Source organism: Opisthocomus hoazin, chromosome 6 (assembly GCF_030867145.1).
Source record: "Opisthocomus hoazin isolate bOpiHoa1 chromosome 6, bOpiHoa1.hap1, whole genome shotgun sequence".
Classification (NCBI taxonomy): Eukaryota; Metazoa; Chordata; class Aves; order Opisthocomiformes; family Opisthocomidae; genus Opisthocomus; species Opisthocomus hoazin.
In genome coordinates, this window is record NC_134419.1 from 31,808,113 (window position 1) to 31,834,247 (window position 26,135).

Here is a 26,135-nt window from a genome sequence, read left to right on the forward strand (position 1 = left end):
TCTTCTACAGGCGCACATGAGCTCTCTAGTTACTTCTCTAAGGCTCGTTCTAGTTATTTCTCCTGCTGCTGGAACAGGCCCCTGTTTCCCAACCTAGGGCAAAAGGGTGTAACACTACACAGAGCGAGCTGCAGGTGATCCTTTCTCTGAACACTTCACTGCCTGTGTTTCTAACTCCGTGTAAAATGATCCATCCAGACCAAGATTCCTTGGCACATCAAGGACCAACACCTCTGCAGATAATGCCTCAAAGGGACAACACTTAGCCTGAGAAAGAACTGTCAAGAGACATGCAGTACTATGTCTGGGCACACACATTACCCTATTTGCACTCGTATCTGCAGAAGTCATAGTTTTTTTCCAAGCATGGAACTTTTCTGCAGTTACAGAAAAGGCAGGTGATAGCTAAGAGCATCTGCGGTTCCAAAGAACACGCCTTGCTCCAGCAGGATCCTCTGTCTTTTACATATACAGAGTTGTCAGAAACTTGTCATTTTACCCCCAGGAGATATCACATTCAAAAACCTTGCAGAAGTAAAACATCATTCAAAAATGTACTTCAGAATTAGCTATATATGATGTTTCCAAAATAGTATTTACTCTGGGGGAGTTGGCAAGGGCTGTTTGTGAGCTGATGTGACTCCTGACAGCTTCACCACCTCCTATTCTGAGCTCAGAGTGGGTCAAGCCACAGAGTCACACCAAACCCAGGCAGGGCTTGGCTGGCCTTGCAGAGCTTTGTAGCCATGTGGACTGCCTTGGGTTGGGGACCCGACAGGCAGAAGGCCCTGGTGGTCTCCTCACTCTTGAGGCTGTAGGGGTTACTGCAGATGGGGAGCCACGGGGCCAAAGGCAGAAATCACAGGGGGACAGAGCATGCATTTTAAATGCCATCCTAGTGCACCGAGAGGGTGAGCTGGCATCTCCTGAAGTTGGGTTTTGTGACTTTGGTTGCAGGCAGCTCTCCTGTGGCAGCAGTCTGAGAAAGGCCTTCAGGATCATGCAACAGCTTCAGGCTGCCTCACAGTTTCTGAAAGAAGGACAAAACCTTCAAAAGAAGAAGATTCAGAGATGAACAAAATTTGTCCGTACAATTCTGTACAGTTTCTGTACAATTTCTTCCTAACCAGGTAGGTTAGGTGGTAACTGGATCACCTGAAGCCCGGAAGGTGAAGGAGGTACCCCTTCTCAGATACACGACGAGGCCATGCTGGCGCTGAGAAAAAAAACCCTTGATACGAGAGGAAAGAGGTGCAAACGACTTACTTGCACGATCCAAGAGCGACAAGGCTGAAAGAGACAGAGCAACAAGAAGAGGCTGATGAACACAAGCAGGAGGCAAGCACAGGACAAGGCGAGGAGGGCACGCAGGCAGGAGAGGTGTGGGTAGGAGAAAGTTGAGATAGCAATGGTATTGCAAGGAAGACAAGCTGTAAAGATATTAGAGCTGTGGGATGAGGTAGAGAACAAGACAGACAGACGTGGAAGTGGCAGAGCCAGCCAGAAGAACGGCATAAATGCTGAGATGGCAAAGACATGTTGGGGTAACAAGTAAGGAGTAAGGGCAGTGAATCGGGGGTAAAATGCTACGTGAATGGGCACTAAGAAACTACTCAGGCATTGCTGTTCTTTAATGGCTGCTTTTTCTGGATCCCTTGGATTGGCCAGAAGAAGCTTTGGGACTTGCGCAGGCCGTGAATTCTGAGATGGTTTCTTGGAAACATTTTTCTGAAAGAAAAACAAAACAACAAACCAAAGCCATTAAAAATACCACAGAGGTAAAACGTGCCCAAGGTATCACATCTTTAACAAACAAATCAGCCTCTCCTCCCACTTTGATGTCAATGAGACAGGATACACTGAAGGACTAAGGGAAGTAGTTTTAATTCCCATTCTTTCTCCTTCTCCACACCTCTTCTATCAGTGTAGATCCAGCTAAGAAAGGACATGAGGAAATGCTTCCATCCACAACAAAGATGTGACCTAAGGAACTCACTGCCACACAGTAGGTCAGCAGTGTTCAGATAACTCCTGGAGACAGCAAGAGTGTCCTGTGCTATAAACACAAAAGGTCTGTGGCCTCTGAGAGCGAAGGGACTTGGAACATTATTTCTTCTCTACCCCCAAATCAGTGATCCTAAACAGATCTTCTTGACTGTAATACGGAACACTCTTTTACAAGGAAGATGAAGTCAATTACGGTGATCTCCTAGATATAGACCCTGTGTCATACATCAACATCAAACAAAATTATTTCGTCTTAAAAACAGACCATGTTCAGCAGTTCTTCCTGCCCTGATCTGCAATCATCTTAAAAGCCTCCTTGCTTGGCCTCTGGCAAAGAGTCTAGACAAAACCCTAGGATGTGCCCAGGAGGAGAGGGTCCTGCACTAAACAAGAGATGAATGAGGTGTCCTCAAAGATTCCTTCCCTTTCTGAGTCTGGGAGGGGGTTCAGAATATTGATTCTCCTGACCTCCCCCTTTTTTATGTGTTGCTTCTGGGATGACTTTCCCCTCTTTCTCCAGCTCACTTTCCAGCTCCTTGATTCTCTGCAGAGCTTCTTCCAGCTTCTCTTCAAGACCTTCAGATCTCTTCTCTGCATTCTGAGCACGGATCTCTCTTTCTCTGAAAGACAGAAGCAAAGATAATGCTGAAACCTGAAATCTGAGCAGCTGCTGGCAAGGTACCCAAAAGAAAGATTTAGAAAGCTGGAGTGTTCAGTAGGATTGGCTGACTATATAAAACACATTTATGGTTTCAGAGAAGGGCATCGTTAAAAGATCTATAAAGGACTTCATGACACATCTACGTAAACCCTGCAAACTGAATTAATTTTAAAACTCAGTGTTTGCTAGCAAAGGGTGAGATGCTGATCTTTGTGCAAGGGTATATACAAAGCAGAGAGGAAGCAGGGAGAACACCAGCACCTTGCACTGCCCCAGCAGGTCTGACGCAAATGTTAAATGGGGTCTCATAACAAAATCTGAGCAGACAGCTGAAACCCTGCTCCAAATCTCTGCCAACAGGCTAAAACCGTGGGTGCAGTGGAGACTCCTACCCCTGTAACCGAAACGATGTCTGACTTCAGAGACTTCAGGTGGATGTTGGAGTCATGTCCTACATATCTGATCATGTCTGCAGTAGCTTCATTGTCCTCAGTCAGATAATCCATACCAGCACCTGCCTGCTGCCGAGAGAGAAAGGGAACAAGAAATAGGAGAAACCATTAGCCTAGTGGCATTCAAGGCAGCTGTTAAGCCTTGTTTCACATTGCATACTCTGAGCAACAAAAAAACCGGCGCTGCTGGAAAGCGGCATGTTGCAGCCACTACAGTCACCTGCAGAACAGCTATTTCCTCCTTGGCTTCTAATGTTTCTTCCTCTGTTATGAGTTTCCTATTGCTGTTGGCATCTTCAGCTTCAAGTTCTCCCTGAGCTGAAGAAATTATAGCGTCCTTAAGCTTGAACTGCAATTCCTGTAAGGCACCATCAGGATCAGGTTAGGAGCACGCTCCCTTTGTCCATCCAAGCAACCTAGGCAAAGCTAACTGACTTTCTCTTGCACATATTTAGACTTGCACTCCAGCTACCTAGGAGATCCTAAGTATGAATATATTTCAAATCACAAACAAATATGCTAATTACTGAACATTACATAAGCAGGACCCACTGTGGCATACCTGCTTTGTATAGGCCATGGCACACAGAAAATGAGAGGCAGCACATGAGCACTGTCTGTACGCAAGGTCGTGAACAGTGCCACTTTGCCTGGGGATTGAGTTCAGAACTGGCACAAACAAATTGTTCAAAACAATAGATCTACATCCATTTCCTCCTCATAAGAATTTAGCCTGTTTCACATGAAATTAGGCCAATGCCAGGCCAACCATCTACAAAACATGTCTAATTATCACAGGCAGTGTCAGACATGCATCTAGCACGTAAGGAATTAAACTGGAGGTTCAGCCTGATCTGGGCAAGGCAACCACCAGCATTCCAGCCAAAGTCCACCTCAATGGGTGAAGCAAAAGCTATCCTACACCATGGGGAACTGATCTATCAGTGGAGTAAAATGTCCTAGCTCCACTGAAGCTCTGGTTTTGCCTCAGACCTGCCCTCCCAAGAAGCACTGTGATTTTTAACCAGTTTACAATCATAACACCTTGTAGTTCTAGCTGCCGCTTTGGGTGTGTACAGGTCCCCATGCTGAACCCTCCCTCAGACTGAACTGTAGCTGCTTCCTTAAGGAAAAGTTTTGAAGCAGGTCTTCAGACTGGTTCAACCTAGAACAGCAATTGCAGTCTATATATACCTCTGATCCAAAGAAGTTTCTCAGTTCTACCTCCGATCCAAAGAGGTTTCTCAATTCTTCTAAATGCAGAAAGGAGACGGGAGTGCCTTTGACCTCTGAAAGGAGAAGACTACATGCTTGAATCCAATTACAGCACTCTGTCTGGGAAGACGTAACAGCAAACTATTATTCAGGGATTACTGAGCAGGAAAAATAGCTGTTATCATATTCATTCAGTCAGTTAAATTATTCCACCTTTCTGTCTTTATCTGTTCCAGTGACCTACCTGGACCCTTCCATCCTCATCCTACAAAGGAAAAGGGAAACACATTTCTCCAAGTTTTCAGACATGGCATCTGTCACCAGCTAATCACTCCCATCAACTAATTCCTCCAACAGGCTTCTGCTCAGGCCAGTGCAGAACATCTATGTCACAGCCACTGCCCCAGCCCACATGGGGAGAAACGAGCATAAATCCCAGGGGTCCATTTTTCACTCACTAAGGTAATGCAGAACAGAACCACAAGTATTTTCAATCCCTGCAGAGAAGCTTCTTACATACTTTGAAGCAATGCCATTTGGCCTGTGCTCAGGAAAGCCTTGGGCTTCAGGAAGGCTCTACCTCTCGCATTCCTAAAGCGCAGGCAAAGCTTGGTTAAACAGAGGTAGCAATTGAGAGCTTCATGTGCAAGTGTAGAATAAGGAGGCAGCAGGTAGGTCAGTTGACTGCACAAAGTTTCAGCTGCATCCATATAAGGGTATACGGCACCAAGTACCTCCAGGAGCTCCTAAGCACCACTCGAGTCTGGATGTACATGGCTCTGACAAGCTTTGAACCAGAGGTGGATATACTGTCACTCATACAGAATAAATCTTGCAGGAGAGCCCTTACATATATACCCTGAAACAGGGTAAGGAAATATGAAAACTGAATACAACCTGACCCAGGTTTATCTGCTTCCCAGGACTGCAGAGTCAGTAGGAAACTTGGGGGACCTGGGTAATCCACTGGGATAGCAGGAGTCTCCCTCCTACTTGAAACCCTCACATATATTTTTCTCTACCTTTTATAAAGCAGATGCAGTCTTTTCTACCTTAGACCTAGACAGCTGGAAAACAGGCACATTTTACCTTGATCATCTTCAGCTCCTCCAGCTCAAAATCAGCTTCTAAATCATCTCAGACCACTTCTTTTGAATGATTGCATTGACAATCTCGCAGCAGCAGCTGCAAAGATGCAGAATGTCATTGGCCCTGCAGGAGTGCCCGCCCTTAAGTACTTTATTCCCTTCAGTCAGGATCCCGCTGCTGTCAGTAGGACACAGGAGCTATCTGTTTACCTCTGCACTAAAGAAGTCTGCAGAAAGCAATCCTTGCCTGCTCCACTCACACAGCGACCTCTCGGACAGCTTGAGGTGTACAGAGGTGCACAGAGGACGTGTGAGCACAGATCTCGAATCAAGCAGAGGCTTTGCTCCAGGTGACCTGGACTGCAGACTTGCTGCCTGTACTACTCTTATGTCCTCGGAAGTCACCCTCAGAAGTGTGGGCAGAGCCCATGCGATCACAGATGCTAGCATGTTTTATAGCAGTACTAGGTATAAAGCAGGCACTGCCTTTCTCTTTAGGTGTTCCTATATTATTAGGCTCCCTACAAATTCCAGTAAGGGGAAAGATCCAAGGACAACCAAACTGATGGGATCTGTCACCATGATCATTCTCTCAGCACACTACACATTTTTTCTTCAGAAAAGCCCCTTAGATGAAATGGAAAACCTCTGCTTATACCTGATTACAGAACCAGAAAGTCTGCCCATCTCTGCAACCAGCTCTTCAGCTTCCCTCTCCAGCTTACGAGCCCCAAGAATCCTGAGCTCCTCATCTGTCTCGGTGTCTGACTGTTGCGGCTGGGGACACTCCCAGGACAAGTGGTCTGCTGTCATGTGTCTCAGCAAATTCACTAGCCACAGGGTCAGATTTCGGTGCAGGTCAGTCATCTGCACAAAACATCAGAGCAAACCTAAACCAGAAATAAACGACCAGGCTTGCCAAATAGTCTGAAGTCAGTGCATTTGACGTAAATTAATGTCCTACCTAATTCAGTTTGCAAACTGACCTAATGACAGAAATGTGTTTTCACCATTTATTCTCCCATGTTCATTCCCATTACAAACATTTCTTCTCCTGCTACGAATCTATCCTTTGCCCAGTTCTTGTTTAGGATAATATGCTGCTTATCAGCACACTCTCATGTCCAGAATTCAGCAACAAACCAAAAATCACACCCCACACTTATAAAACATTTGAAAATTGCACAGTGAGAGACTCTAGTCTACTGTCCTGGGAGAAAGAAGCAAAACCACAGAGAGCCAGCAGCCACAACAGCTCTCTGAACAGCAAATATCAGGAAGTGCTTGCTAAAGACAAAACAATAAAACTGCATTCACGCACAGTACAGGAGACCTTGCAGCTATTTTTAGAGGAGTTCTCCTCTGCTCCTTTGGCTGGAAGACAAAAGCCACAACTCTACTCAAACAGGAAAGGAAGCGTTGAAGGAGAAACAAGCATTCCTCACACCTGTGCTCTGGCTGGATGGAGATGAAAGGAAAGAGTGAATACTAGATATAGTGCTCTCATCCCCAGCAGTTTCAGGCTTGCACTTACTTTTTCATTAAGATGTGTGATGTTCTTGTCAACCTCATTATTCATGGACAGAACCCATTGCTGAATCATCTGAAAAAATTCTCTAGGTACCATCCTGAAAAAAAAAAACAAAACAAATCCAGAAACAAAGTGACCTCTAGTGCACCAGACCCAAGGATCTCCTGTCTCAAAGACACCTTTTGCTTCCCAGCTCAAGGAAAACAACGTATTTTAGTAATACTATATCCTGGAAACAAGACACAGGCTTTTTTGTTAATGCTATAGTTGTGGGCGAACTTGGCACTTGCAAGTAATCTTACACAGATGTTACACGTGTGCTCTGCACATAATTTCTTTCCTGATGATATTTACCAAAGACAATGGAGCACCACAAGGAAGGATATGCCCCCACAAATCTGACTGTAAATGAATCACGTATTTTTGGTTTTTCTTCAAATGTCAAGATTCCCAAAGCAGGTGGCAGTTCTGACTGAGACAAAGTTCCAGGAGTGATAACTGAAGCCACCAACTGTTTCCACAGATATTGCCAAATCAAAGCCAACGAAAGGCAGTCACCAATAATTTTAACACTTCAGCAGATGATGTTTATCCCACTGTCAGTTTTCTGCACCAGAGTCCCGACAAAAAAACATTTCTCTTTTCTTATGAGTGTAGTTTAACATATAAGGCCAGCTCAAACACAATTAACACCTCTGTCCTTACAGAAAATGTGATTTCTTATCCCTCTCAGCTTCATGCAACTGGCTGGAGCCTATACAGCTCATCACAGCATCCACCTGGGCCAGCCACGCAGGAATCTTGTGATAAAATGCCCGCAGCTCAGCTTCGTGCATGCCAGAACCTTACTTCAGCTTTTGCACCTTGAATAACCAATCTTCCATACTTCTCACCAAGGCTGCCAAAAACCTAGCTGTGCCTGTGGGAGAAGAAAATGTGAACCTTTAATTACAATTCTTTCAGCCAACAAAAACAAAGCTGGTTTCAAAGGGGGATGCCAAGAGGGATGAACAGCCTATGTGGGAACTGACTTTACTTAGGACTATGAATGAGCTGTTCAGTAAGCACTGAATTCAAAGCAAGCTGAAAGAAAATGGGCTTGATTTGAAGCCCTGACTTTTCTTCTTGTCTTGGCAAATTTAGCTCCCTTGTTGGGTAAAGGCTTAATATAATTCTGTCTAAAACAGCTTTGCAGTTACAACCCAATTCTTCAAAGACATAGGTGATATAGTAAGAACAGATGTGCAAAAATACCCAGACAAGGTAGCAAATTACTTGTTCATTCACTGAATTCTCACAAAGAAGGTACACTGTGAAGGCTCTAAGATGTGATCAAGGAAGACCAAATAAAAGCAAAGACCTGAAGCCAAACCTTATAGATTTCATGTAAGTCCTGTCATATCTCCTGTCTAAAACAATCTCATATCTCATTGTTCTCTCTGCATCTCTAATCCTTGTCATCAAATACCAAATGCTTTGTATTTCTGCCACATGCTGCTTGAGATCAGGTAATCAGATCTTAGAAGATAATAAATACTTACTTCCCGTAATTGAGTGCCATTGCCTTACAGGACAAAATTACCAAGTTCTCAGTGTGCTCTCTTACCTGTTCTTTATAACCTCTTTCATTTTCACTGTGTTTACCTTAGCTGCAATGTAAAGAGAAGAGATACCTTTTCTTTTCTACTGAAAGGCCATCACGCTACAGTGCAAAAATGAATCCAACCCATTCAAAATACTCTGCCTCGTATGGATTGAGAGAATACCTTTCCCATGGTCCAGTTCCCAAAGCCTTCGTTAAAATAGGCTAAAATTCGTGGGGGTTTTTTTGTTTTGGTTTTTTTTTTTTACTTTACTGGGTAAAGCAATTTTGCACCAGATGTCTGCACTGTGCTGCCTAGCCCTTTGCTCAGATCACAACTAACTATCCAGGCTTCTGACAATGTGCTGTTAACTTTTTGTCGTGCTGGTGTCTGGCCAATTACGGCCCCATTTCTTCTTCTTTCTCTCACTTTCTAATGAGAACTACTGGGAATATTTAATTCCTTTAGCTGTCTCTCATGACGGACAGACTTAGCATTCCATCTTAGCTCCTTTAGTAGGCAGAAATATAACATGTAGCATAAGGTCATGTAGGGAAAAGCACAGCATAGCCCTGAGTGAAAGAAGAAAATGACAGTACAAGAAGCATCTTAGCAAACATGAGTAGCAGTTCCTGACAGCACGTGTTCAGTTTAGTTTTAGTCTGCTAAAACGAAACACGATGATAAAAAAAACATCAGAGATGAAACAATTCTGAAATCAGAAATGAGTCAAGGGCTTGCAGAGGCACAAGTTGAGAAGGTTGGTTGCAAATTACCCAACAAATGTTTGTTATCTTACACAAGACACGATAACTTTATATCAGCAAAGAAAACATTTATTTACATACTTTATTATCAGGATAATTCAATATCTAGATTAAGATAACTTTGCATTAGTGATAATTAAAAAATTATTACCCTCTGAGACAGTGTTATCTGGTTAATGATCTTCAAAATGATGTTTTACTTTACATTTTAAACACCCATTCTTTCCTTTTATATTTATTTTCTTTCCCATAAATTATCCACATAATCACAAACTGCCCACACTCCCTCTGAACGTAACAGGCGACTTCCCTGTGTTATACCCGCATTACATGTTCTCTGCACTGCATCACATTTAAAATTTCAGATATCTTTTTACATGTCACTTCAAGTCAAGTTTCTTGGAGTTTATCCCTTGAATGCTCTTGATTTCCAGCACATATCTGGGGGTCAGACTTTAGCTTTGGAAGAAGCCAGTACAGGTTATGTGAACTGGTCCTTTATTACCTGCCGCTTTCCTGGCATCTCCAAGGAAAGACTGAACTGCAAAATTGGCCATCGCTTACCATTACTCCCACTTATCCTTATGTTGTATTGCTGGTAGAGTTCACACGCCCGGTGGTTTATTTCTTCCAGGGCAGCCTGCTGAGAAGGCAACGCTCCAGCAAAGTCCCGATGTCGATTCAGCACCATTTGTCCCAGCTCCATACAGTGCTCCTGCTGGCTGGCAGCGCTCCTCAGGCTTTCAGTCTTCCTCAGCTGCACCTCCCCTCCGTACTGCTGCAGGTCTTCTTTTAGCATCTGAAAGAAGAGCACCAAGCTCGCCGTGCCCCTAAAAGCTCAGCCCCCCCTTGGCTGCTACAGAAAGGTAATGGAAATCAGGTAAGAGAAGTACGAGGAGTCCATGAGCATAAAGATGTCATAGCGAGTAGATAGCACAATAAATTGGAAACTTATTGGTGACACTTATGAGCGCTTCTACAGATTAATGTCATTTATCAGTCACCAGAGCTGTCGGTCAGACAGCGCTCAAATGCATGACTAAGTTTGATGCGCTGGTTGAACCATGATATTGGACAATTATAATTTCTCATGTGTAGACTCTTGGATTAAGCTTCAGCACAAAAGATTTGGGCTGATGTGTTTTCGTTCGCATTTGTGATGGGCATAGATGCTCACCGGTGCTCAGCTAACACGTAGTAATTTGCTGAGCAGATACCACTCAATAATATGTCTAACCTCTCAAAATCTTATATGTATCAAATTCTTGATATCTTGTAGGATTTCATCCAGTAGCTTTTCATTCATCGGAGAGGAGCTAAAGCAGAGGGAAAGAAGGGATGAGAGCTGAGAGGAAAAACTCCTTTAGTAGCTAAGGTAAAACCAAGAGTCAAGATATATACTCTACACATACCAAGTTTGTGATAAAAATTGTGACTTGAAAGAGAACTAAAAACCACCAGGCTCTATTCAGAGATTCTTGTTCTCATACTCCAAGAAATACAAACACTGCGTGTCAGTTAAGAAAATACGTTATTTCCAGCAAAAAGGAAAATCCAATTCAAAATTCAGACATTAACTCTATGATTGATATCTATAAAGTGGTGTCTTTTATTAATGCACACACTGTGTATATTTTTGCATTTTATACTTGCTTTTATGCTTTGTTTTATTTAACATATCACAATGAACTAACAATAAGCCTGCGATATATAATCACCTTAACATACAAAATGACTTTGGACTTGAAACCTCATTGTCTCTCAGTGTCATTTTGTATCAGTACATGAAAGAATTGAATGCTCTATTGAAGCATCAATGTGTATGCATTCAAGTTAAAATGAACCAAACTAAACAGAAGAAATCTGTTATAGCAACGACAGCTGCAAAAAGGACACTCTAGTTTGCAGCAGGAGGGTATGATCCTAGGTCCACTGAATTCAACCACTAACACACAGCATCTCTTTGGAGTTACCGTTAGAGACCCGATTATTGAAATAAATCTGTCAAGCAGAAAAGCAGAGCCGTGTGGGACGTGCAGACTGCACCAAATCTCACTGCACTCAAGAGTCAGCGCCTGTTTTGCACTGAGCCGGTGAGCGCTTGACTGCTTGTTGCTTGTATGCCACCGAGAGACGATGCAGCCCCGTATCTATGAGGCCAAAATTACACTAGCCTGGGCCTGTTTTGATTTTGTGGAGATGGAACAGGGAGAGCAAAGAAAGCCACAATAAAAGGGGAAATGGGGGAAAAAAAGAGAAAAGTTTGAGGTGGAGAAAAGGGGACGTGGAAAAAAGAGAGAAAAGCAGACTGAACTCATTCAGATTTTAATGCTTATTTGAAACCAGACCAAGATTCGAAAGTTCAAATAACAGCCAAAGCATGGAATGCTTTACTGAGAGCTGCAGAGCTACGCCAGCCACACGTACCCACACTTTGCACAGGCACCCAGCACAGACAGGCCCCTACCTTCGAGGCCCAGAGGACTACGAAATTCCTGAGAAGGTTGGTCAGTGTCTTTCCACTAACATGGAGCCTGCGAACCAACATGAGCTGGTTTCTGGCTACTATCTGAAAAAAAAACCCCTAAACATTATTTGTTTTTTTCTGAGAGGAGAGGCATCTGACATTAACAAGGTAGCTTTACATCAAGCGGTTGAGTCCACTTTCCTTACAAATAAACATCTGAACTCCTGGACAGTCCCATAAGTTCTGCTAACAGATTTTAAACAGGAATGGGATAAAGTAGGAGGTCGCAAACAAGGGGGACACAAACAAGGAAGCACAGAAATAACCAAGAATGATACTTTGTGAGGAAGTGTAAGGGATCTGGGTATGATACTCTAAATTATGAGGACTAGGAAACTTTTTAGTCAAACCCATCTCTGAACGGAAATGTTAATTTCACAGAAGTTCTTCCTGCACAGAACCTGGAGAACCGTACCAACAATGCTGTGTGTGAAATACAACAGACTACAGGAAATGAGGCCAGGGCAGGTATGAGGTGTGTTACTGCCTGATCGTATTGCATAAAAATGTTCTCTGTGTTGAAATCTGCTCTTGGAACAAGGCTGCTAGCTGTGATGTTTCATACCTTGCAGCATATCATGGATCTCCTGCACCTACCTTCAGAGCCAGGTCATACGCAGCTGAGCTCCAAATGTCTCTCTCTCGGGCTAGCAGCAGAACCTGCTCTTCCAGTCATCTTCTCTGTAGCTCATATAAGTCCTGATACTCGTCCAAGAGGATAGAAGAAAAGACAATGACATTTGCACACCAGTGTTCCTCATTCACGTTTACGCTGTCTTTCTCCCAATTCCTACTGCTTTTTCTCAGACATTTCCTCTCTCTCCTTCCTTCCTCTGTCACCTCCTGCACAGCCAGTAAGTTCACAGGTTCTTTTCCTAAGCCCCTACAACACCCTTCTGTTGACGTTCCCATTGCAACCTAGATTCAGGATTAATACAAATCTCTGTAAGGGAATCTGTGTGCCTAAGCACCACAACTCTGACACCAATCACCTAAATCCCTGATTTCTCAGGTGTCTGAAGATGCCCACAGAAGTCCAGAGCTGCAGGCTCTGCTAGGCTATGAAGAGCTCCCCAGCTGTGAAAGTGGGATGAAAAAAAGGGAATGCCAGCACCAGAGCAACAAATGCAAGTTTCATGACTTAAAACTAGAAATGTTTGAACAGCTTTCTATCCATTTGAGGGGTTTAGTATTTATAGCAAAATAGCAGCATGTGTCATAAACAGCCAAGCTCTCTTCCCCAGAAGGAAATCAGCCCTTACCTCTCCTTCCCAGTGACCCCAAGAGAATGAAATCAGCACGCCGCAGAAATCTCCCAACCTCAGCTTTGAAAACAACTTACTCTGCATTCCCCTTAGCCTCCTGCATGGCTGTAGCTAGCTCCTCTTGAGCTTTTTCTGCTTCTTTGGTCACCTTGCCGTCACGTTCTTGTACCTCGTACAGCTCACTGAAACAGCAGGGAACAGGCTTAATGCAACTGAGCCCAACCCAAAAGTCTCTACTCTGGCAAGCACAGACTGGTGGGCCCCTGTCGTGGATGAGTGGTTAGGTCGCTTAAATCATCACTCAAAGGTTTTGCAAGAAAAGATTTTACTGAAAATTTAGAAAATGTGATCTTACAGCATTTGTTGGCAAGGTTCACTCTATTACTTCTTAAATGAATGGAATACAAAATCAAAGGGGGTTTTGAGTAGAAAGTGATTTCTAGAGTGCAAGAAAAAGTGTAAGGGGTAAGGGACACCCTCCCGCTGAGTCACCAGGTTCAGACTGAACCCCCTTGCTTTCTAAACTCCTTCTCAGAGAGGAGCCTAGATGCGGCTGGATCCAGAACCAGAGCCTTGGACCACAACGGTTTATGTCTAAGGAATATGTTTAGCAGAAATTCTGTGTGTGTTCACAGTTTAAAGAAAGACAGAATCACAGGGATTTAGCAGCTGTTAATCACTGGTTAACTTAGCATTTACAGGGTGATTAGAAAGAATTTGCTATTACAATCACAGTAACAGAATATTAAGTTTTGAATCGATTTACACACCCACAATCACAAACATGCCCCTCGAGTTCAGTGAAACACTCACTTCAAATCAAATGATTTCTCAATGGGTGAAGGCTGAGTCTCGAGGAGATCAGCCCAAATAGTTCCTGAGTTACTCTGAGGGGTGTCCCACTCAGAGGGAGTTACTGGGCGCAGCCCGCTGCAGACCAGAAGAGCTCAAAGGGCCTTCCTCGGTGCCACTATTTATAGGGTCTCAAGATGGTTGACTATAGGTATCAGTAATTTTCCATCCTGGTCACAGTCCACACGATGCAGACAGCAACTGTACAATTCCCAAATGTACAGTTCTGACATTTACCAGTCGGGTGCGACTCCAGGCATCAGGAGATTCAGGTGCGGTCAGGAAGCACCTGATCGGCTGAACTCACTGCTCTCATACAAAGACACGGCAAGTGCCAAGTCGTCCTGATTCACTGCACACCAGCTAGCTGTTCTTGCAGCGCAAGCAAGAATACAATGTTGGCTGGTCTGGGATGGCCAGGTGTGAGGGGGGGCTGCACCATCACACCCCTACGCAGGGCTTTCTTCCTCCAACACAATCATCTCGCTGTAGGGGTGGAAGGCATCTTGCAGACCTCCCCTTCCCTTGCACGCACATTGCTCCAACAACCCCTTTCTGCAGTCCCCCATCCTTTGATGTTATTTGTCACTAAGAGGGTGCAGTGAGAGTGTGAGGAGGCCCAAATGTAGTCTCTGGAGCTCCACTTCAAATAATAAAATTATCTTCCTGCTCTTATGGCAGGACTATTAGAAAACCAAACAAAATCAATGGACTAAGACTAGGGCATAGACATAATTTCTTAGGATCAGGCAGGATTCAGATCTGGCTAGCTGTCCAACAGATTCTTTAATATAGAGTAGTTCTTCTGTAATATTCCTGTTGACCAAACGCTGTGCCATCATCTTTTCGTAGAGGGTCTTCATCTGTTCAGGAATCCGCTCCAGGAGACCCATGTACCTCTGCCTGCAGGAAAAAAAGAGTGAAAAAGGGAATTTACCCAAGAGTGCAGATCTCTCTTACCCCATTCACTGCACAAGAAGCTATCTAGAAGGCAATCCTTTGGGCATTCGGACTGGGAATTTTAAACACTCTGGAACAATTTAGTTGCTACAAATAGTGGTAATCTGAGCTCAGGAACTCCTGGCTGTGAGAGAAGTCCCAGCTACTCTATGTGTGAGAACTTCCACTGAATGTCACACCAGTGAGGTGCCCACGGTCTCGAGTGTGATGACAATGCCACTGACTTCAAGCTCCAGGTTATCTAACAGGCTCATTACCGCCGGTTGTTAACTAATCCTATTTCACTCCTGGCATCAGACCACACACCAATGACATCGCGACGGGCTGGCTTTGCTCAGCAAGGACATCAGGAACACACTGTGACAGCTAACGCTGAGCCCTAAGAGGACTCTGCCATAAATCAAGAGGGGGATTAAGGGTTGGCTAATGATGACCTGAGCTTCAAAAGCAGTTGTCCTCTCTCCACGCATTCCACGCTGACCTGCCAAATCAGTTCATGGAAAATGATATTGTAGATATTCTGCTCCACCTTCAAACAGCTCCAGCATGTCATGCAGCTGGCAAAACAGGCAAGAAAAATCACAGCTGCACAGAACCTGACCAGCCTACTGCTTTACCAACAGAGGTTAGCACAGATCTCTCATTTCTTCTGAAGGAGGTTTCCCTTTAAGGGCATAATACTACTAAAGGTATAAAGGGGAAGGCAAAGAGCCACCCCGCATGCATCCACAGGTTAATTTTCAAACGCGTTATGCACTATCCTGACTACCCTCCTGTCAACATCCATGGGAGCTTCTCTGCTAATTCCAGCTCGAGTTCCTACTGAGGCAGTGCTCTACATTTTTCAAAAATCTTTCCCCATCACCATGCAAGAATAACAGAAAATAAGACAGAGCAAGGTACAGATGCTCTTTGACATCTCCTTTTTAGGTGTATGAAGGTTTCCAGTGGCCCATTTTGTAACACAGCAGCTTATCTCCCAACAAAGAGCTGAGACAGCTACTGCCTTCATTCCTCCATAATAATAACGTCAGCAAGCTAACTGTTCGGTCTTCGTGGATCAGATGAAGGTGAACAGAAGATCAGGAGAGAAAACTGCTGGTAATTTGATAACCTACAGACAGCTGGCTTAGGCAGGAACTAGCTGCTAGCAGGCACCTTAGATAAACACTGGGGAAAACAGGATGTTGTTTTTCTGGGTACAGGAAAGTTGTTCAGGTACAAGCGAGTTACCCACCTGTGAAGGCCCTGTTACTCTGATTATCTTGTCTACTCCAGCTTTTTCCAACATGCTGTCCATCACCTCCATCAGCTGGATGACCTTTGACCTCCCAGGTTTCCTGACAGACCAGAAGGAGACACATCATTATTCTGTATGGCATGTTATGATATTTTCCCAGGAAATGAAATTCAAACCCCTGGTTTTTTTCTGAAAACAACTTCACGCCGGGCGGTACTTACAGGGATGGGAACAGCCGTAGTTTCTTTTCACGGTCTTTGAGGAGCGTTGTGTATTTACTGAGACGAACACAAATGTTAGAACTTGATGGAAAAGAAACCCTTCCAGTGCTAGCTACAGGATCCCACTCTCTCCTTCAATCTCTTTGTCCCATGTACAACCTGACGAAGGTTGGAGAGGCAGAGAAGGGTCTACAGGGTTGCTCTTAAGTGGGAGCATCCAGAGCCTAACGTGAGAATTGGGCCTCCTGCAGCTCTTCCCCTAACAACAGAAATCTTGGCGCAACCTTCTCCCTTTAGGACCTCTCATGGTACTTGGCTAAGAAGTGACCAATGGGTTTAAAGGTTAGTGGTGGGGCCAGAGGATTAGCACGTATCCACATCACACCCACCCAGAGACCGAGCGCAGGAGACCACTGAAATAATAAGATAATGTTCTGTTACATCATGTTGGCAAAGAGGCTGTGAGAAGTTCACTCCTAATCTTAGTATTCTAATCCTTGAACAATGAGAAGGAAGCTCCTTTAAATTTAGTAAGTTGTCTGGAGAGACCAAGGGGAGTCTCAGTAGCCTTTTTTGGGCAAGGCTTGGTAAACTCCATTCAAAAGCCCCAGCCTGAAGAACTAGAAACAGAGGAGACAGCAAACAAACAAAACCCTGCAAACAAACCAACAAAACCCCACCAGAGTAGTCAGATTCAAGATGCCAGCAGGTCTAGGTTTATCCAAGCATAAAGTGAGAGTAAGAATGGCCAAAAGCCTGCTCAGCTTTATGGCAGAAAGCAATTCTAAACTAATCAAAATTTAAAAAAATAAAAAAAGAAGCAGCAAGCAGCAGCAAAAAACTTCCAAACGTTGCCTCAAGGGATGAAACCAGACTTCAGCTTCTACATTCACAACCAGCTACTGAACCCCCCTGAGAAGCAGCATGAGCGTGCAGGAAATTCTGCGTTAGCCACCCCCAAAGCAGCAGGGACTGAGGAGAGGAGGGTCACCTTGCCCCGCAGGGTTAACTGCAGCCTGGTCGGTGGCACGGGATTTGTACAATCACCCCTTTTGTACTTTTCCCCTCCCGAAGGCAAGAGGTGTATTTGGGCAGTGTCCTCAGCCTCTCATCGCTTTATACCCCCGCTCCAAATGGTTGAGGACAAACCTTCGTAAAGCAGAAATCACTCACTCATCGAAGCACGTCAAGGGCAATACTCCCCTGTTCTTCACAATGTGAAATTCCTTGGGAACCAGACTATCGACGGGGGTGCTCACTGGGGATGGAAAAGAGAGAGAGCACAAAACATCAACACGAAAGATGTGGACAGACTCCCAATTCCTGCCCAAAGAGGACACAGGTTTGGCAGCCGGGAGAGGGAAGCTCACATAGCAGCTTTTCATGTCGCTTTTCCCTTTCCCGCTCTGTGCATCCAGACCCTGACAGAAACAATCTACGTCCGAAAGCAGACTGAAACGACCAACTCTGAGCTGTGGTGGGGGAGCCGGGGGGGGGGGCTGTAGCCACGAGGAGAGTCGATGAGGTTTAGGAGTGGGGTAACACTGGGGGATACGTGTGAGAACCTCCCCTCTCGCTAGTGACACATCCAAACACCTGAACGGTGGCACTCACAGGAGCGCGTGGGACTGTAGCACAGCTCGCGCTCTGCTCCCAATGACTCTCCGCAGAAGAGCTTCTGCCAGTCATGGCTTTCTTAGCTTCTTGGCCCGTGGCAATGTCACATAGGTAAGAGACATCCCTGAAGCGGAGGGAAGAGCTCATTCAGTGGCCACCCCACAGGCAACCCAACTGCTGCCTTACTGCCAGCGCGGGTTTGTGCTGCTCAGCCCAAGCTCACGGCCAGGACTCCCTCCCCTGGGCCAAAGGCAGATGAGATCATGGGTTTCGGGCAAATTAACCTCGCGTTGCCTATCCATTTTTCACATCTGCTGCCAATGCCCTATTGCATGCATATCTGCTGTCTGATAAAAACATTTTTCATTTCTTAGCGTCATTAAGCGTTGCTTATTTACTAAGAAGTGTAAAGCTACTCCCTGCTAAATCCATTAAAGCCAGAAGAGCTTCTTTCCTTAATCGTGAATCACAGAGCATCCCTGTGAGCCTGGCATCCTTTGGAAGGACGGTTCCAAGGATGGCTAATTTAGCAACTCATTTATTTGTCATTCCCTCAAATCTCTCCAGCCGGGCAGGACAGCTGGTCCCTTCACCCAGCCCCGTGAGGCAGCAGAACCACCTCCCCTAAAAAAAGACCAAGTGAGAGATCTAGCTCCACATTCCTAGCTCTAGCGTCTTTCCACCGCCCTGGACTCCTTATCCCTGCTTTGCTTACATTCCAGCGCCTGTCAAACTGACAGGGTGGTCCGTCAGGTGTCTGAACTTGCTCCGACGATTAGGATAATGCCAAAGCCGATCTGGGGCTTGCAGGCAGCCCTGCAGACAAGGCACATGTGGCTGTCCCTTCTTAGCAAGAAACACGGGAGAGGAGAAGTGGGAGAGGTCAGGGTAGCCGTCTAAACAAGCTCAGCATCATTATTTCTGTCTTGGGGCTAAAGAAACCCATGTGGACAAAACCACCTCGGCAAGGGCTTCACTGCAGCACCGGGGTGCAAGCACGTTTTGTAGGCACTGGAAGACGATGTTTTGGATCTGCATCAAATGGTACGGTCAGAAAAGCGATGCAATGTAAGATAAAATTGTCTTATGAGGTTGGCAAACTTCCCTTTTGGCCAGGGAATGAACACGCACCTGCACCGAAGAGAATTCTGGACAGACAAAGGCAGGAGAGGGAAACACACTCACCCTGAAGCCCACTGGGGTTTTGGTGGTTTGCGGGGACTGTAAGTACTCTGGGCTGTAGGGGGAACTGCTGGCACAGGTCAGGCTTCAGAAAACCTCTTCCGGAACAAAACTGCGCTCCAGGGAGGAAGAAACAGGCCTGATGGGGCCAAGCATCCTCGAGGTACCCCTCAGCTTGTGGATCTCTGGAAAACAGCACTGTCAGAACCATTTCAACAGCGCTTATTCTGCTGGTGAAGGCATAAACCGGTGATAAAATACAGGGCTGAGAAAGACCATGGCAAGATGTCTGCCCGCTCACCATTTTTAGGGGTCGTTCGATCTCCAGTGAGTCCTAGAGCAGCAGTTACCTTCTAACCATGGGAGATAAAGTACAGTCGCAAGACTGCGCTGAGGTGCCAGGCGCACAGACGCCAAGGGACGCTGTAAGCAACTAAAGATCGTGTGTTTCTCTAAAGCCATCTCCCTTCCCGTGGATTGCTAGCTGTCGGCCTTCTGCAAAGACACAAATGCCCTAAAATACCAGCGATTGCCTAGACAAAGGCAAAACTGAATGCAGAGAGGCACCCACCTGCTGAGGGAGGCGGGAAGGACGGGGAGTCAGACCCACAACCCCGGAGCCCGCAGCCCAGCCCTACCTCCGCGGTCCCGGCCGACCGAGCCTGCCCGTGAGGCACTGCTCCGTTTCCTTCCATCGGCTCGCGGTCCGGGAGCTGGCACTCCAGGCGCGGGCATGGTGAATGCTTATTTTAACGCTTAGCCAAGGACATTTGCAGTAACGAAGGACGTAGAAACAGAATGAAACCTGCCTTTGTCCTTCACAGGGTTAGCAGTTTTTTGTTATTATTTATTGGGAAAAGAACCCCAAACCCTTACACCTGACACTAGGTACATCAGTTTGGAAGCCCCTGATGCTTTGCCGCTTTCTCCATAGCGGCGCTCATTTTTTCCGTCTACAAACCACATTAAGAACAACCGCTTCTTTTACACATTGAACTGGGCCAGAGAGTTAACTGTATTTCTCTCTAGTTATTAATCTTACCACTTTTTCTTCTTAGCAGTATCTTATTAATGAAAAAAAATATTTCCATTAGTTTCGTAATCTCCATGAATTCTCTTCTGAAGCCTTTTCCCCCTGCTAGCCTTGCCAGTACGTATTGTTCTTTACAAATGATTTTGGTAGGAAAAATTTTCGGCCTCCTGAGCTGTATCCTTGTGTCCTGTGTTTTCTAACTAGGTTAACGACATTGCTGCACCTTCAGATATATGTTCACAGGTGTAGGTATAATCTAGGAGTCGCCTTGCCAGGGAGCTTGTCTTGCCCTGTAAAGGGTTTCTTGGAAAGAAAATCCAAAAATTTGCTTAAAACTTCCAACAGAAAGAGGGAAAAAAAGAAATTTCTTATCAGCTGTTTGGCAGTACATGGTATCCCCGCCAGCAAGGATGGGAAGATTAATAGCACTGTTCAGTAGCAGCTAGAGTTTAAGGACACAGACAAGACTTGACCAGCACGTGTGGTACGCAGCTGGAAAAATATCACACCACGTTCTTGGCACACAAACCTTTCTCAGGGCCCAAAATAAAGGCAGAAATCACAAACGTGATACACACTTGGCACTTGCTCCAATTGAACATGTATTAAACAGGGAGTGGTTAGCAACTCTGGTCTCTTCCAAGAGCTATCAACTCCTTCCCCGTGTTCCTCCCCAGCACCTCCAAGGATGTCCTCTCCTCTAGCAGAGATGCAATAGCTGATGCGTGGCTTATAAACCCCCAACAACCCTCCTCCACTGGTATTTAGTGCCAACATCTGCTGATTGTTAGGAGCCGAAGAAGGGCTTGTGGAGTTTCCTCCTGCGCACCCAGCCATGGGGATCTCCTCCCTACCCTTCAGCGGCCTTGCCTGGTATCTCCAGGCGTGCGCCTGCCACAGGGCAGCCGTCTCCATCCCTCTCCCCTCCTTGCTCCTGGGAAGGGGCTCTGGCCACCCCACACCCGCTGGCCTGCAGCCCCCAGACCCCTGAGGCAGAGCCCCCTGTACCTGGTGGGCAGCTCCTCCCTGGCTCCATGACCAGGGAAACACAGGGCTCTCCCCACCTTCTAGAAGATTCCCTGCCTCCCTCCCCCGCCACACATCTTGTCCCCACAGCCACCCACTTCCCAGAAAAGCAACCCCCCACCTCTTACTCTGCCCCCAGCCCCACTCCCCTTTGCAACCCCTCCCAAACCAGAAGCCCCAGAGAAGAAAGAAACAGGCCAAGGCGATTTTTTTTTCCTCCCCTAATAGCAAAATATATTTCAACTGCTGTAATACAGTAGATTATAAACAGCTCTTCTGCACGACAGAACAGGGTATGGGTTGCATACAGGGAACTGCTGGTGCCAGGGCCCGGGCACAGCGCAGCATGCAGTGGCTGCTGGGCCGTCCTCCGCCTGTGCCACCGCAGCGGACGGGGCAGTGATGGCTTCTGGGCCCCAGCTGCGAGCATGGGGAGAAGGGACAAGGCTGAACCCCGATGCCACAGAGCGCAGGGGCTGGGCTGCTGTCCTTCCAGCTGACCTAAGGGCAGAAGGGGGAGCTCAAACAGTTCGGCTTTCCTTTAGCAGCTGGACTGATTCACATTAACCACGCCATTCCATATTATAAAAATACATCAGGATTTCCCCCCCTCCCACCACAGCGTGTAGCCTTGCTCAGACGGCTGTCGCAGGATAGCACAGAGTCAGGCGCTCAGGCGCACGGCTGCTTCACCTCTGAAGGCTGGAAGCTAAATTTAATCCCACCGGAAAGGACATACTAGGCATAAAGGCTCCGCAGAGAGTTCAGTCTTCCTGAGGACAAACTCTTTTCTGCACGAATACGGTGAAGTATGCGCTGGTTTTAATATTGATTTTTGTAATGCTCTTGAGCAAGCAGCTCCCGCTGTACGGGCTGCCGTTCCAAAGCTGGAGGCTTCCCACCTCAAAACTGGGGGAGTTACTATGGAAGCAAGCTGCACAATTCTGGTGTTGGCAAGAACCACAGAAAACAGTATATACTGTTATTAAGAACTTGTAAAGTAGGCATCCTCATTACTGACCAGAACACCATACTGCCAGCTCTGGCACTCACAGCCTAAGAACATGCAAACAAACATGGTATGATTGACTCTAATTAAACAAGCAATGTGCAAAAGAATTAGTATTTGCCCTCCAGTACTCTTGAGAAAAAAAAAAGTAGGCCCACATTCAAAAGCAATTTAAGAACCCATGAAAGTAATCCCAGCTGTTAATGCCCTGACAGCACCATTGCCAGATGCCTCGATCCACAAGGCAAAAAACCTCACCCTGTCAAAAACTAATTCCAACAGCTGAGCTTCCCCTTCTGCTTGCCTCTTGCTCGTCAGGTGCTCAGCCCCTCAGGCTTCAAATACTCAGGGTGCTGACACACTAAATGCTGATATTCTTCATCGGGAATACGACAGAGCCAGCTGCAAGGGAATCACCAAACCTTGGCACAGCGTGCTATGATTTGATCTGGTTTTGAGAACACCAAGACAGCAACAAGGCCTGACATGGGCATCAAGATGACCAACCAAGTCCCTAATCCATCGCACCCGTTTGAGGGCAGTTACATCTCTATGTGTGAGCACCACAGCCAAGCAGTGCTGGACTGAATTTCATCCTCTGCTAAGGAGGTGACAAAGCTGTTTGGCCAACAGGTGGGGTTTTTTGTTTGTTTGTTTTCTCCCCAAAAAGGAACCTCAGATGCTGCAGCACTTCTGTCCCTCCCACAAACAGTACGGTGAAAGATTCAGGATTAACCAAACTGAATGAGGATAAAGTAATCCATTTCATTCTCAGGATTTTACACACTAATACTGCCAAGTTTGAGTACATGCACGAACCCCTTCCTCCAACATGAGCCCAAATGTTTCACAAGCAAGCGCTAGTGGAGGTATTTTCAGAGGAGAGCCACACATGCGAACACTGTATTTGGCAAATTTGACTTAACACAGTTGTCCCTTCTGAAGAGCGGGATTCCTTCTCACAGAAAACCGAAAACCTGGAGGAGTTCAAGTATTGCCTAGCTTTTACGACATTACTTTTGACTCAGGTTGGTAAAAACAGAGGCCCAAAAGATAGTCTTATGTGGATTGGGAGACAGGTGCGTCAACAGCCCCAATGCTGCTGGTATCCAATACCTAGGCTGTAGGTCAGTCAAGAAATGCGTTTACCAAAAAGCGTCAGTAAAGAACATTTGAGTAATGCAGAAATCCCTGTGACCAACGTTAAGGTACCTCCATCAGAATGGCAGCACAGCTCCAGCGGAACCAGAGCGATACACACCCAGATACCACATTCGTACCCTTTCATGCTTAGGTCTGACAGACCAAGGAAACTGAAGGGACTCTACCCAATTAATGGGTATTGAAACACCAAGCTCACGTCACGCTTCTCCCTTTAGCAGCGCATATGGGAAGATGTCCTACCTCTTCAGAAAGAAGAGGGCAACACCGAGGAAACCGGTCTTCACTTGAAGTCCCCACTGGCATAAGAGCAGAGACAGGGAAATGACCAAGCAGCTCTGAGCCCAGCCACTGTGCCAGCCCTTCTCTCCCACCAGTGGTGCCAGCAGCTGCTACAACACGCTCTAGTGAGCAGCACCACAAGGCGCTGGCACACCGAATGCGACGCGGCCGCTTCAGAGGATGCACCAGGTACCTGTACAGCCAATTGCATTTTCTTACAGTTGGGTGGTAGTATTTCAAGCCTTTCTCACTAAAGGAAGCCTTAACAACATGTATACCTTCAAACACCTGCCCAGTTAAAGCTAAAGCTCCTTTACAAGTTAATTGTGTTAAAGGAATCTGAAGCAAGAGAAAGAAAGAGCTAGAAGAAACTGTTCCTCAAGTTGCAAGGGCTTGCGGAGAACAAAAATGCTGCAAGTCAGCTGGGAACTTCATACAGAGACAACATCAGTTTTCAGGGTAAAGTCACATAAAGACTGCACACACCGTGCCCTGCTTCTGAACCTGATTCTCCAGTGCAGCCACAAGTAAACTGACAATCCCCTCTTCTTCTGCCCATCTTACATCTGTAGGCAGCCAGCGCGCATCAAATGCAGTTCAAAGCCATCCAGGAATACTTTGGCTATTTTCAGAGCAAGGAGGCAAAGACCCCGTCTCTCTGCCACTTGTCTGCACCACAGCAGCAGACAGGATCACAAAGAACAGAAGTTTCATAGACATCCCATTACCAAAAGGGAGAAAAAAAAAAAACCAAAAACACTGCAAAGGGACAGCTAAAGGAGATGGACGGATGCCAGGAATGAGCTACCAGCAAATCTGACTAGACTATCTGTCATCCAGAAGAGCAGCAGCTTGGGGGGACCCCTGGGTGAGTAGGATTCCAGCGGACTCCACCTTCAGCTCAGTGCTTTACTGGCATGGAAATGGCTCAAAGTGGGACAGCACGTAGTAGATGCTGCCTAGGAAGCCTGTTGCAATCCAGGTCAACTGGTTTGCCTCAGTAACGTTTAAAAAAAAAAAATACAGTTTCTCCCCAGCAATCAGGAGGCACAACTTCCCTTAGAAAAAGTCCATAATGAGTTAGGTCATTGGTCCAAATACTTGGAGGACAACTCTGATTTTCTGCGATGACACGGCCAGAGCATATCATTTTTACATCTTCACATGACACGACCATGAGCGTGGTTTTAAGTAGTCCAGGAACGTGGGCTGCAAAACAAGGAGAGGCAGCAAGTTAGTGACAGGCAGCCAGCGGTCTGCCGAAGTCAAACTCCCCTAATGGGAGAGATCAAACCGCATTTGCACATCCCGCAACGCTGTTCTTATCCTCACTAAACAGTGTGTGGAAATGTAGCTACAGCCACAAGCTGTTTGTCTGCCACCCACCCTACCCCAGTTCTGACACATCAGGTAAACGCTACATCTAGCGGCACATGGTACCACGAAATGAGTCATTTACAATGGCAAACTCTTAATTGAGGAAAATCAAACTTAAAACAGAGTTTGCCTGAGGATGCCTTTGGTTAAAGCTGAAACCAACAAAGACAGCAAGAAGTTTTACGTAGAACAGAATCTGGTACCAAGAAAATGAGTTGTAAGTCAGAGAAAGTAACACCAACAAAACACGAGACTGATCGTTTACAGGCAACTGATTCTCACTGCTGCCCACTCTAGCCCCAGAGAGGCACAACAGGCTCAGTTTTTGTGGCCTCCTACAAGAGTTTCTCCTGACCTCACTGGCCAAGCACTGCAGTTCCATTCACACAGCCCGAACGGCCCAGCGTACTCTCGAGTAGCTGCTTACATCCTCAGAGACTGGGGAAAAACACCCTCAGCTTCAAGTAGTGAAATCCCATTGGCATAGAAAAATCACTTCTGAAGGCAATTTTGTTAGAAAAAGCTTTCCTAGGTTCTCTACAGTGTCTAGACTCTGTAACTCCTAATGAAGCAATACGGCACACTGCCAGAAAGGCTCGTGCCATTTAACTTCAGCGCTGTCCCCTCAGCAGGCAGGGACGAGCCACTTGCACAGTCAGTTCTCCCGCAGTGAGGTCGGTCACTCACATTTTCCGTAGGGCAGTACTGGCGGGCGTACCACTCCTGGCTGTAGAGGCAAATGATGACACCTTGGCCCAGGAAGAGCGACGTCCACATGATCACGTTCCAGATGGGCCCCTTCCGACGGTCATTAAGGATGAAGTTGAAGACCACTGGAAAGAGGTGAAACGAGAAGCACTGTTCAGAAACAAACTCGGGATTAAAGGATCAAAGACCAACTGACTCCGTTAGATCTTTCCCTCCCTTCACCTCTGGAGCAACAAGGCTGCTCCGTGAGGTCAGCAGAGCGCAAGAAAATCTGATTATGCTTGGCAGTAGAGCAAATACCATGAGTTGATTCTGACATTTACTTCCAATAAGTTTGCCAACAAGCTGGCCCAGCCGTATGCCTCTGGGGA

The 26,135-nt window shown here is 46.1% G+C and overlaps 2 protein-coding genes across 9 annotated transcripts in view; both read right to left on the minus strand.

The window, feature by feature from the left end:
* Positions 1-1,630: 1,630 nt before the first annotated feature.
* On the minus strand, positions 1,631-19,903 carry AXDND1 (axonemal dynein light chain domain containing 1). Its single transcript, XM_075424101.1, is given in 25 exon segments — positions 1,631-1,728; positions 2,476-2,627; positions 2,981-3,189; positions 3,341-3,478; positions 4,210-4,455; positions 5,425-5,471; positions 5,474-5,520; positions 6,082-6,290; positions 6,958-7,051; positions 7,660-7,873; positions 9,869-10,103; positions 10,542-10,649; positions 11,772-11,873; positions 12,429-12,549; positions 13,174-13,281; positions 14,714-14,851; positions 15,343-15,443; positions 15,445-15,465; positions 16,146-16,248; positions 16,370-16,426; positions 17,543-17,627; positions 17,980-18,110; positions 18,702-18,802; positions 19,172-19,353; positions 19,807-19,903. Coding segments are annotated over 25 exon segments (3,144 nt in total).
* A 1,530-nt stretch (positions 19,904-21,433) lies between these two features.
* Positions 21,434-26,135, minus strand: part of SOAT1 (sterol O-acyltransferase 1) — a 30,844-nt gene continuing 26,142 nt past the window's right edge. For all 8 annotated transcript variants that reach the window (XM_075422556.1, XM_075422550.1, XM_075422549.1 and 5 more), the window contains 2 exons: positions 25,744-25,889; positions 21,434-24,888 (listed from right to left, as the gene is read on the minus strand). In XM_075422556.1, the coding sequence (XP_075278671.1) occupies positions 24,832-24,888; positions 25,744-25,889 (203 nt within the window). In that variant the 3' untranslated portion in view covers positions 21,434-24,831. The remainder of the gene's footprint in view (positions 24,889-25,743; positions 25,890-26,135) is intronic.